The following is a 12975-nucleotide window of genomic DNA, read 5'->3' as shown; positions in this document are numbered from 1 at the left end:
ATCTTGACGAGGCCCATCCCGGCAGAGCATAACACCCATTAAGAACATGAATAACTCTTTGCCAAGAACTTTGATTTCACATGGACTGGATGGTTAGTAATAATGGCACCATACATATAACCTATAGTACCTTGCAGGAAATTATCCCTCCAAAATGGGGGATTGGAGAATGTCGGGTTGTTTGGGAATGCAGGCCAAAGTGGATGGTAAACCCTATCTAAGGCTAAATACCAGCACGAGACCGATAGTCGACTAGTGTGTGAAACTACTAAGAGGTAAACAGGTGGGGTCCGCACAGTTTGCTCGGGGGATTCAAGGGATTCAACACAGTGGTTTAGGAACAGTCACTCTGTGTGGGAGGATCCCCTAGGGGAAACTTTCCCCAGTGCTGGAAGTAGAAGCTTTGAGAAACACTGCCGGTGGAGCAGGTTGCATAAAAGCAGATAATCTGATGTTATTATCACAGATCCATAGAGATCCAAAATCTAGGTCCCAGGTTTCATTGCTAATCAGGAGCTATTGGGTGCACCTGTGATGTTCTCCCTCAGCTGCAGGTAATCAGCCTGCCTGGGAGGTTATATAGGGAGGCTGGCCTTTCCTCCTCAGTTTGTTGTGTGTCTCCAATACCTTCACTTGGCTTTCTGTGTTTTTAGTTTTGAGTGGTAGTCTGAGTTGAGTGTGAGTTGGAAGTGAGTCTTCTTTTGGCCATTCATTTTGTTTCCCCTCCATTCAGTGACTCCCACTTTACTTCCGTTTTGGGACCAGTTCTTTCATTTTTCTATCATTTTGAAGGAATCAGTGGGTGCTGTGAGGAGTTTTATTCCCACGCCACCTTTTGGAAACCCAAGCACCAGATTTCACTTTCACCCTCTTGAACATGTCCAGTATTAAGTTAGTTTCCCAAACCGCAATCCGTGTCCATTGTGTTTTGTTTTCTAAGTAAATGTAACAATAAGAATGCTTCTGTACTCCAAATCTTATCTGCAGTTACACTAACACGACTGCCCTGAAGGCTGATGTCTCATCTATTTTGTATCTGTTGCCATGGAAAAAAATATCAACTATCAGAGAGAGAGGGTCATGAACAATGATATTTTTTAGCCATTTCTATTCCAATGCCTTAAGCTGTGGTTTTTACCCTCAAATTCATTTGTTTGGCATAATTTCACTTCCCTTATTAACACATTTTGCTACCAAAGCCCATATCCAAAAAATGGTGGAAAAGGGGTAGATGGAAGTAATATCATAATTGCTGTTTATTAAACATCTGAGTGGCTGTAATTTCTATCCACTATATATGTCTGTTCAGCACATTACTATTGTGCTCTGCCTCACTCTCTCCAACAAACTCTGCAGGAAATCCGGGCATTGTGATTGATGACCACCTAACCTTCACTGAGTCTGTTCCATCTGTCACTTGGTCATGTCATTTCTCTCTATATAACATCAGAAAGATCAGGTTTTATCTGACTGAATATGCTGCACAACTACATTTACAGGCACTTCTCATCTTGTCTTGGCTACTTTAACGCCATTCTGGCGATACCCTTGATCTGCTCTGGTTTGGATCGTACCTCATTTGTATGTTTCTTTGGAAAAAAAGTCTGCCAAATGAATAAATAAATATAAAAGTAATGGCATTTTGTTTCATAAAAGAAAAATCCATGGCTGCTGGTCGGTAGTAATCTCAGTGAGTGGGCTAGAGTGGGATGGTGCATCTGGTGAAGCAGGCAGTTTTGGTTGGAATTCCTGTGGGATCCTGTGTGGGTGTCCTTGAAGGCATCACGAGTTTTCATCTGCGCACATCTCTTGTCACCTCAAACAGTGCCTTAGGATGGAGTCAGATCTTCAGGGGGTTTCTACCCAACTGCTTTGCCAAAAGAAGAGTTACTAGCCTTTGATCAAGGCAAATCCAGTGATGAATATTAATGTTTCTTGAAAGTCTTTCAGCTTGGGGGCATGTGTTAAGTAATTTTTCATCTTGTAATGTACATGCATAACTGTGTGATAATTTCAATGTTGATAGCTGGTTGCACATCACATGTGTGAAAAGGATCTATATGTTATTAACTATTTTTGTGATGTTCGATTGACAGATCCAGAGTCCTGTCTTCCTTAGTTACTGCTGCAGACAAGCTTGACAAAAAGAAACATGGCAGCATTGTTGTGGTTCAGACATGTGCAGCACTTTCTGGGCATCAGGCAATATAGCTTGAAGCAGCCGACAGCGAAGACTACAGTATGGGATGGAAGGATATATTCAAGATGGAATGCTAAAAGTTGTGTAGACTATGTATGATATAAAACACCAAAAGTTACTCTGGGGCGGGATGTAGTCTTATAGAGATATGTCAGCTTCACTCATAAAATTTATTAGTTATTCATGTGAATTCATATGTGAAAAGGATGAGGATGTGGAAATATATTTAATAATTTATACATGCTAATATTAAATCAGTTCAATGTTTTGAAGGCTCAATAGTTGCATTAAATATAAGCTTAGAAAATACAACATTTGCTCGTACACCTCACACCTTCACACCCAACGTCCTGAGCTATAAGGGTTTAGGCTCCTTTTCACTTTCCTTTTCACTGTTGTTGTGTTGTTGTTTTTTCACTTAATTTAAAAAATTGCTGAGTCAGGGGTTGTATTCTGCATCATTTCATCACGTACCACTATCAATTGAAATCGGTTGTTAATGGACATATCTCACAATGTGATCAAGCACTATTGTTTTTGATTGATGACCACAGATTCATCTATATCTTTTACAACTGTCAATTCTCATCTTAGCCTGTTGTGGCCATTTTAAGAAGTACAACAAAAGGCTACAGTAATCACGATACTTACTTCATGTTCAACAAGAGCCCTGTAGCACAAAAAAGAGTGTATGCTATGCTGAGTGAATACAAGACAATGGTATAATCTGCTTTAACACATTCTCTTTTCCGTCTGTAGATCCTTAGGGATGTGACTGTACAGATATAGGCCCACTACTGTATATTCCCTCCCTCAGGATGTGTGGCTGCAAGAGCACTAGTTATCACATGGGATTAGCTGTGTCCATGACAGGAGAGAGGTTATGGCCTGGAGGAGGGACAGTCAGCCCACATTATTAATATAAGTCACGCTGTACTTGACGGTTGAAATTGTTTTCAGGAAAACACTCCCCCCACCTTGACAAATTAAGTGTCATTTTTACGTGCCTATACAAGAATTATTATTTCATGATTTAATCTCACATGCTTGTGTGCACTATAGAGAGTGAAGGAGAAGGATAACATCAGAGGATATTGCTGCTTTCAGCGTTTCAATTATGTCCAGCACAGCAAGGAGCCAGCTAATCATGCCCTGTTTATTATCATCAACACCATGTTGAAATGTTATTATAGCAAATTTTTGAAGATATGCAAGTTTGTTTTGACAGAGATGCGGTGCCTGTTGCAAGGGGCAGAAAAAATGCATATCATTTTTGTATTCTTATCGTAAACCTCTCTTCTGTATCGTTTGCTTGTACGACTATTGTTCATTTAAATCTTGTGAATTCCACCTGTTACTGTTCATTCTTTACATTTGGTCAGGAGAATTATTTTTCGGTGAATGCAGTACAGGTGGAACTTTGTGGAAGGTGGATGTTATTTCCAGCTACAAAGACACACAAACAACCTCAAAGATAGACAAAGCAACCACAAAGAGACACAAGGGGGGTACTAAGAGACACAAACAACCACAAAGATACACAAAACAACCCCAAAGAGACATGAAACAACCTCACAGAGACACAAGTGTGCTACTAAGAGACACAAATAACTTCAAAGATACACAAATCAACCCCAAAGAGACACAAAACAACCTCAAAGAAACATGAAACAACCTCACAGAGACATAAGTGAGCTACTAAGAGACACAAACAACCTTAAAAAATATTTGAGACAGAGACACAAAATAAACTCAAGTCAAGTCAAGTCAATTTTATTTGTAAAGCCCATTATCACGTAACACAATTTGCCTCAGAGGGCTTTACAGCATATGACATACCTCTGCCCTTAGACCCTCACATCGTCTAAGAAAAAAACTCCCCCAAAAAAACACAAAACAACCTCTTAGAGACACAAAACAGCTACGAAGAGACACAAGACAACCTCAAAGAGACACAAAACAACATCAAAGAGGCACAAAGCAGAAACAAATGGACAGAAAGAAGTTCAAGAGACAAAAAAATGGCCACAGAAAGACACAGAGCAACCTCAGAGCGACACAATATGGCTACAAAGAAACATAAAACCCCCATAAAAACATGCATAACGACGAGATCATCATAAACTTTGTGTTGCTTACTCCCGTGTAGAGGTGGGGGCTTTTTGCATATCTGTACCCAGGGGCCCATTGTCTCATTATCTGTTGCCCCCAGAGAACAATAGCTGATGGATTCTGTGACTGTAGCATTATTAATTGATAGCAGCTTCAAATTAACACCAGCACATGTAAACTTTGGTGGGGATGAGTCATGTCGTAGGCTCAGACTGCTTCAGTTAATGACAGCGCCACTTCATCAATAACAAATGTCCACTTGTGATTATGGAGTACATAATTGTCCATAAAGGCTTCATATTGCCCTCCAACCTCACTCCACTGACTCTCATCACCTCAGAACTGAAGAAGGAGGAGGAGGAGGAGAAGGAGGAGAAATGTAAGAGCTTCTGGACACAGCCCGTGTCTTAAACTATAACAATGAGAGTCCTCATAGCAGTGAGACAGCAGGAAGTACACTCCTGCTGAATTGTACTTTGAGAGATAACTCAGTGGTGACTCATCCTGGATTCAGTAGAAAAGTGGCTCTTTGTGTTTTTTCTTTCAACTCTGCCGAGCAATGAAACCTGACAGTGACACACACAACAAGATTTGGTTTAGAGTGAATCAAGGTTTCTGGTTACTGTCATTAGAAGCCCTGCGTACTGAGCAGTAGTACTTTTCTGTGACTAAGAATTGGTATCATTTTCATTATAAAAGTGTTTTCTGAAAAGTGATGTTTTTAAAGTTAACTTAACAAGATTGTGCACAATAAAGTCTAAATGTGTCTAAATGAACTGTGATAAACTTCTTCTCTGCATCTTACTAGTGCCTAGCTGTAAAAGTGAAAGGTTGTGAACAGGAAGCGGGCACATTACTGCTTCCTGAAAACAGAGACTAAAACCGTTACAAAGAGTCACAAAACAACCTCCAAAAGACACAAAGGGGCTAAAAAGAGACACAAACAGGGATTACTTTTACATTTGTTTGAAACTTTGGCAACATTAAATATGGGCATCCAGCAAATAAAAGCAGGTTTATTAGGGCCCGCTTTAATATTACACACACTCGTAACCCTCTGCGCTTAAAATGCGCTTTTCAAAATCAAGATTTAAAAAATAACTATCCATCCCATCCACACACACACACATATATATATATATATATATATATATATATATATATATATATATATATATATATATATATATATATATATATATATATTACATGCTAAGTAGAATTTTTTTAATTATTTTTTTATTATTTTCAGTGATTAGCAGCAACATTGATTTTATAGTTATATTTTTTTGTGCAGTGTCAAATACTCACACTCATACCATTCTGCACACAAAATGTGCTTTTAAAAATCAGGCTATAAAAAATATTTTACATTAATATGATTTTCTACTTTCACTTAGTTTTTTTTTTTAACCAACATCAATCCTATCCATACATATTTAAATATTCATTAATTTTCTGAATTTTAACCCTTTAAATAGCAGGTTTTTACCCTGATGCCACTATGTTGACTATGTTTTGATGGGAAAAAAATGAACTGCTTTCAATATGTTCCATGCAAAGAAGTTTCTTGTTTGTTTGTTTGTTTGTTTTTTTGATGATCACAGCCTGGGATATGTCAGTGATTTGCAGCAACACTGACTCGGGCAATGCACCTACTGGAAATAACATGCATTTTCTCCATATGCAAAATATGGTTAAACAAATAAATAAATAAACAGTAAAAAAATCATTATGTCATCAGGTGAAAAATAGTAAAAAATGACAAATTCTAAGGCAAAAGCACAGAATGACATCATAAATAATACAACGCATGTTTTTATGTTTTGGTCGCTGTGGGATCAAAAATGTCAGTTTGAAAGGATTTCAATGGAGCATTTTTTGCACATAACAGTATAGATGTTATAATTTTGTTTCCGCAGTGTATTTTAGACTTATTGTAGGAGCTGAGCTGGAAATTCTGAGATTAAACAAAAATACACAATCTTGCCAAAATGTATACCATATGCATGAACGCCGCATTTTTTTTAATTTAAAAATAAAAAAGCACGTAAAAATTAAGTTGAGATTGGTGTCACTTTGTAATAAGGCATTTTAATGAATGTTTTACAATCTGTAATGAATTAATTCAATAATATTAATACTTAATAGTTTAAGTTATAATTATTTACTCACTCTTCATAGAACAAATTTTGGGTTCCCAGGTTGTGACAGCAGGACACTTGTTTTGTCTTTGTAACTCTGTACTTTATCAGGTAGACCACTTCAATGGACAATGTGACCTTCTGGTGAAGTCTGGACTAAAATCCATTTCTTAACAACTTGTTAAAAATGTAATGGATGTAAGAGAAAAAAAAACTACTTAGCTGAAAGCTTATTAGAAAGTGAGACACGTGTTCTCCTTTATCAATGACTTGACTATTAATGATTCAGCTGCCAAAGGGATTTTTCACAGCCTGGTAACCTTCTTATTAATAGTGTATAGGTCATCTTGAAAACATTAGCAAGTGATTTACTAACCATTCATGAAGTCATTTGTTAGGACAACCTTTGGGGTGAAGGGTGACTTACAGAGACAGTATACTCTGAGATTTCAGATTTTGGAGGTATAACTCATAGTTTATTCCAAGTATCTGTGTCTAAATCATTATGTTGTCAGTGTGTTTTCCCCCGGGGAGCTGGCTGTATTTACAGCATGCCACTGCTGTGACCCACCTGCCTGTGATTATTGGTTCAGCTGATGTGTGTAAAGAGCTCGTACAGGAGACACAGTCAACCATATCTGCAGTGACAGCTGCCACTGAGCTGTTGTTGTGGGTGACAGTCACCACTTAGCAGCTCCAACACGTCTCATCAGCTTCTCCCCTCAGTGTGTTCAGTAGGAACTTCAGGCTGCACAAGCCTGACATCAGCAGCATGCTGTGTGCTGTTTTTACGATTTGGGAGACAAGCTTGGCACAGAATAACCACTTTACGACAAAAGGTTTGAAAATCAGTTTGCGTTGCAGATTAAATAGCTTAAACACAAAGAAAAAGGAGAATGGGTTCACCAGAAAAGCAAGGCCTAGCATTTAGTTGTTGCAGAAAACAAAAAAAGACTTGTGTGTTTCTTTCAATAACATTTTGCAGGTAAATGTGCTGCCACTGGTTGAAAACCTTAACTGAACTTCACTGTTCTGTTGATGCTGGAGGTGAATAAATGCTGTTTAGTTACTCTCTAAAGTGTATTGCCACTGTTTCACACTGACACTTATTTTGCTAATTTTACACAAATGACTAAAAGGAAATATACAGTCTGTTACCATGTAATGAAACCTGTGGTGGCGGTTAAAATCTAAACCCAGGGTCGACTTAACCATTCCAGGAAACTTTGAAACACATTTCATGGTCTTGAAGGAATACCAGGTGTATCAGTTACTTCCCTTGCACTGAGAGATGCAAAATGACCACAAAGAGACATAAAATGACTACAAAGAGACAAAATGACTGCAAAGATACACGAAACAATCAAAAAGAGACACATAATTACTATGAAGAGACATAACAGACACACAAAATAACCACAAAGAGACAAAAAAATTACCACAAAACAACTGCAGAGAGACACAAAATGACCACACTGAAACACAAAATTACTACAAAGAAACAAAAAATGACCACAAAGCGGCATAAAACTACCACAAAGAGACAAATGACTACAAAGATACTCAAAAAGAGACACAAAATGACTATGAAGGGACTCAAAAAATGACAAGTAAGTCTTAACACATTTGCAAGAAAAGCCTGCTGCTGTGCTTGAAAGGGGACGATGTAGTGCATCCCTGTGCCATTAATGATTTCTTTGCCATCAAGAAAATTTAGTTTGAACACAAGTTGTGTTGTTTGACAGAAATATTTGCTTTTGGTGCGTATTTTTAATGTTTGACTTATGTTTTTCTACAGAATGCTCTAGCACTCACATTTTGTCCAGTGACTGTCACTTTGCATCAGTGTGTGAACTGTTTGAATATGTAATTTCTGAGAGGATAAATGTAGAACAACTGTGCGGTAAAGCAACACTATAAGAGTCAGATGTATAGCTCAAGGCATTGTGCTCCATATTGACTCTAATGACTTTTCAAAGAACTACAAAACTTAAATGACTCAGCCAATACAAGGCTGCTCATTAATTAAATCTGCCACTTATTCAGAGAGCAAGGACTGGCATGCTTGTACCCTGAACATGCGGCCAAGGTTGTGTGCCACATTCACTATTGACAAAAAAAAGGCTCTAATGGACTTTCAATGCAGCATAAGTCAAAGGGCTGCGTTATCATGTTTGATCACCTGCTGTTGACAATGAATAAAGTGCTGCTAGCAGCCCCTAGAGGATGCAGTCTTTACTACAGCTCCTATTATTGGAATAATGAACTGCAAAAGACACTGATGGTTTAACCACTTTGAGAGCCTTCACGGCAACAAGGCTAAAAACGTAGTTTTGTTTTGAAGGTGGTAGAAGAGTCACTCAGCAAATCTCTATCTGTCTGTGACACCAGGCTTTTAACGGAGCCACAAGTGTTGAATTCGTCACACATCAGGCTGGCTGAGTAAGCAACATCTTCTCAGTAACATCAATCTTTCCTAAAACATAATTTTTAGAGAGCGTTTTCTGGGTTTTTTCCCTGATTTTTTTAATTTTGATTCTGTTTATTTTTCATTGGGAACATGGTTTTGGAAATGTGCTGCACATATAAAGATTTTTTTTTTTAATATTTCTTTTGCATAAATTAAACCATTTTTAGCCAGATGGTGCTAGAAAAAATGATCACAAGCAATAAAAAAAAGATGTCTAGAACAGGTTGAGAAATAACATTAAGAGAAAAGAAATGCAGAAAAGTAGAGAATTAAATGTGCTCAGTATTTGCTCAAATACTAGCATTTACTGGCAGCTGCTCTACACTGCAGCATTTCAATAGTCAAAATTTGTAAAGTGGAATAAAAAAATTTAAAAACAAATGTTTGAAAAAATCTTTTAAAAAAACTGAAAAGTGGTGTGTGTGCGCCTTGAAACCCTGCATTATAATATTTAATTATTTATTAGTTGATCATATTTTGTGATAATAAGTAGAGGAGTAGAAGAATAAATTAGCATAACATTTTAAAAAATGACAAATTCTGTTTCTATACCCAATAGTACATAATTATAATTACCAATAGCTATCAACCCTTTGAAATTTGAGCAAATTGGTTTGATTTCTTTCATAAATATAGGGTGGAGACAACAAACAATTTAACAAGACATGGTCCAAAAATTAGCAAAAAAAAATCTACCTGAAAATAAGTACAAAGTATGTAAAAATAAATAAATGAAAGAAAAAAAAACAAGAAAATGAACCACAAAGAGTGCTGAAAATAAAACATATATTTGTGTATTTATTTTATATATTTTAGTATGATTTTATACTTTTAAATATAAAATATTGTAATTAGAAAATATAGATTTCTGGACATTATTTATTTCTAATAATCTTCCCCTCCTTTGTAAATGTAGTTTTTAGTTTAAAAAAATTGTCTTGCAATTTGTGGGACATCCCTCATCAAGTTGCTCATTGCCTTTTTTTCACCGTGCTTTCAATAGAAACCAAACCAATTTGCTCAATGTCAGATAGCTTGTAAAAGGTGTCTTTAGGTTTCAAAGGGTTAATATTTTTAACATCACAATTCGTAATTGATCAGAAAAGTTGCCTTTCAAACAGTTTCAACTTTTGAAAGATTAGTCCGAGCACTTTGAATGTAAATTAAGAGCCAGAGTGCATTAAGAAGCATCCAAAGACAGCTTGTTTATAAAAAGACAGGAGGCCTCCTACAGAGGTCTGGGCTGTGTCCTCAATGCCCTCAGATCCGAGAAACGCCCCTGACTGTGTGAAAGGACTGAGTATAGAGCACTAAAAGTGCACTTTGGCTGTGTCTCATGTACTATCTGCCTCTTTTGTCATTTCAGACTTACCTTTGACCCTTGCTGGAGGAAAGTCTCCTTGGGAGTGACTCCAGGGAGGGAGGTGGGGGTCAGGGATGGACATGGAGAGCTACCCAGACCAAGGGGGGAGCGCCTCGGCACCCAACGTCACAAACTGCACCGTCCCACCTGCCAGCAGCCTGCAGGAACTGCAACTCACAGACGGTATGGTGGCCGTGGTGGTCCTCCTCAGCCTCCTCACCCTCCTCACAGCACTCATCAATGCCGCTGTCATTGTCGCCATCTGCACCACCAAGAAGCTCCACCTGCCAGCCAACTACCTCATCTGCTCTCTGGCCGTCACCGACTTCCTGGTGGCATTGCTCGTGATGCCCGTCAGCATCCTCTACATCACCATGGAGACGTGGTCCCTAGGTCAGGTGGTCTGCGAGCTGTGGCTGAGCATGGACATGACATGCTGCACGTGCTCCATCCTGCACTTGTGCGTCATCGCCCTGGACCGCTACTGGGCCATCACCAAAGCTATCGAGTACGCTCGCAAGAGGTCTGCCCGCCGCGCCGCCATCATGGTGGGAATAGTGTGGGTCATTTCGGTTTTAATATCCATGCCGCCGTTGTTCTGGAGGCAGAGGCCAAGCAGCAGCAGCCGCCAACAATGCGTCATAGAGCACGATCACCTGGGATACACTATTTACTCAACTTTTGGGGCGTTTTACATCCCCATGATCATCATTCTTATCTTATACTACAGGATTTACAACGCCGCTAAAACTCTGTACCAGAAGCGCGGCTCTTCTCGGCACCTCAGCAGCCGGAGCATGGGCAGTCAGAACTCCGTTGACCATTGCCGGGTCTCACACACATTCTGCGTGTCGGACTTGTCCAACTCAGACCCCACACTGGCTACTGACAAACTAACCGCCACCATTCGCATGCCGTCCTTTGAGACAGACATGGACGGGCAGGAGGAGAAGAATCAGATATGTACATCCCGTGAAAGGAAAGCGGCTCGAATCCTCGGCCTCATCCTCGGGGCCTTCATTATCTGCTGGCTGCCGTTCTTTCTGAAGGAGGTCCTGGTGGGTCTGCACGTGGTCCAGCCTTCTCAGCCCATCTCGGACTTCCTGACCTGGCTGGGTTACATCAACTCTCTCATTAACCCGCTGCTGTACACCAGCTTCAATGACGACTTCAAGCTGGCTTTTAAAAAGCTACTCAAGAGAAAAGAACACGCATAGGGCTGAGTTTAGAAATGCCAGAGGAAATGTATGCACCCTTACAATTTTTTTCTGATTGCTATGGCGCTGTCTTTGAAAATATGGGCTATTTTTGCAAAATTCTACACATTAATCGTAAAGCAAAACACCCAAGCGTCAACCTCCAAGGCTAAGAAACAAAGCCAATGCATGAGTGCCAAAAACCACAGTTTTTCTAATGGCCACTAGAGGCTGGCTCCAAAACACACATTTGTGTGAAACTTTGAGTTAGGGCTAAAAATATGTTTTTTGAGGTCACAGTGACCTATGCACACCAAATTCTAATCAGTTCTTAGCTGAGCCAAAGTGAACGTTTGTGTTAAATTTGGTCAAAATGGACTCATATGCATACTTATATAAAACAATGTCTCACTAAACAATAGAAATAATTTTTAAATAATGACATTAATATAAATACATGAGTAATTCTTAAAAAAAGAGCCCCAGGGCATTCTTGAGATATCAGGTTCAGCAGAATATTACAGATAAGGTCAAAGATACCTTGACCTTTGAGCACCAAAATAACCAGTTTTGTTGAGACCAAGTAGACGTTTGTGCTAAATTTGGAGAAATTGCCTTAGGGCATTCTTTAGATATCAGGTTCATGAGAATAAGACAGACAAGGCCTTTGAGCACCAAAACCTAATCAGTTATGTTGAAGGCAGGGGATGTTTGTGCCAAATCTGAGGAAATTCCCTCAAAGCATTCCTGAGATATCACATGCACAAGAATGGGACAGGCACGAGGTCACAGTGACCCTGACCATTGTCCACCAAAATACAATCACTTCATCCTTGATTGGATGTCTGTGCCAAATTTGGAAAAAAAATCTCTTAAGGAAATGGGATGAATGGACAACCAGAAAACATAATTTCACCAGCATAGAGACATATAAACAGGGGGAAAAAAAGGTTTGGCCACAAGATGGCACGTGTGAATGCAGAAAGGCTATCGGCAATGTTTACAGTTTTTGACTGAAATGACTGAAAACCAGAGAACGTGCACTCAGTTTGGCACACTTGGTACATGCATTGGCTGCAGGTATTACTGGTGTCAGAGGTAGTGCTTCAAGATCACTGTTAGTGTTTACAGCAAGCATTCAGAAAAAAATGTTACTCAGTTGCAGTCTGTCTCTGGCAGCATGGAGTATGTTGCTGTGCTTTTCAAATACATCTCCACAATGTATTCCCTGTTTTTCTCAATAAAAAACTCTTTATAACTAAAATTTGGTCATTATTTAGATTTCATTCATGCAACATATCCATTTTGAGCTGTGTTGCGGCCCCACCCCTGTCTGCTCAGTTACGCTGTATTAATTGCTTGGCCCATTGATACAGCACCTCTACAGTGCCTTAAAATGCCTTTTTATTTATTCAACATAAAGACAACACAGCCTCCATAGAATATAGCAGTCATAACATGGGTTTTTTTTTTTTTGCTGTTTTATTTCC

The 12975-nt window shown here is 39.0% G+C and overlaps 1 protein-coding gene across 1 annotated transcript; it reads left to right on the top strand.

Moving 5' to 3' along the window:
* The first annotated feature begins 10309 nt into the window (after positions 1–10309).
* Positions 10310–12477, top strand: htr1e (5-hydroxytryptamine receptor 1E). Its single transcript, XM_042503029.2, has one exon. The coding sequence runs from the start codon at positions 10364–10366 to the stop codon at positions 11504–11506; it is 1143 nt and encodes a 380-aa protein (XP_042358963.1). The 5' UTR covers positions 10310–10363; the 3' UTR covers positions 11507–12477.
* Positions 12478–12975: the final 498 nt, after the last annotated feature.

Source organism: Plectropomus leopardus, chromosome 16 (genome assembly GCF_026936395.1).
Source record: "Plectropomus leopardus strain MGB_pleo_1.0 chromosome 16, ASM2693639v1, whole genome shotgun sequence".
Classification (NCBI taxonomy): domain Eukaryota; kingdom Metazoa; phylum Chordata; class Actinopteri; order Perciformes; family Serranidae; genus Plectropomus; species Plectropomus leopardus.
Note: the sequence above shows the minus strand (reverse complement) of the source record. Positions and strands in the feature narration are given on the sequence as shown.

Excerpts from the sequence above, each read along its gene's own strand:
- htr1e (XM_042503029.2), top strand. The coding sequence starts at position 10,364 with ATGGACATGGAGAGCTACCCAGACCAAGGGGGGAGCGCCTCGGCACCC.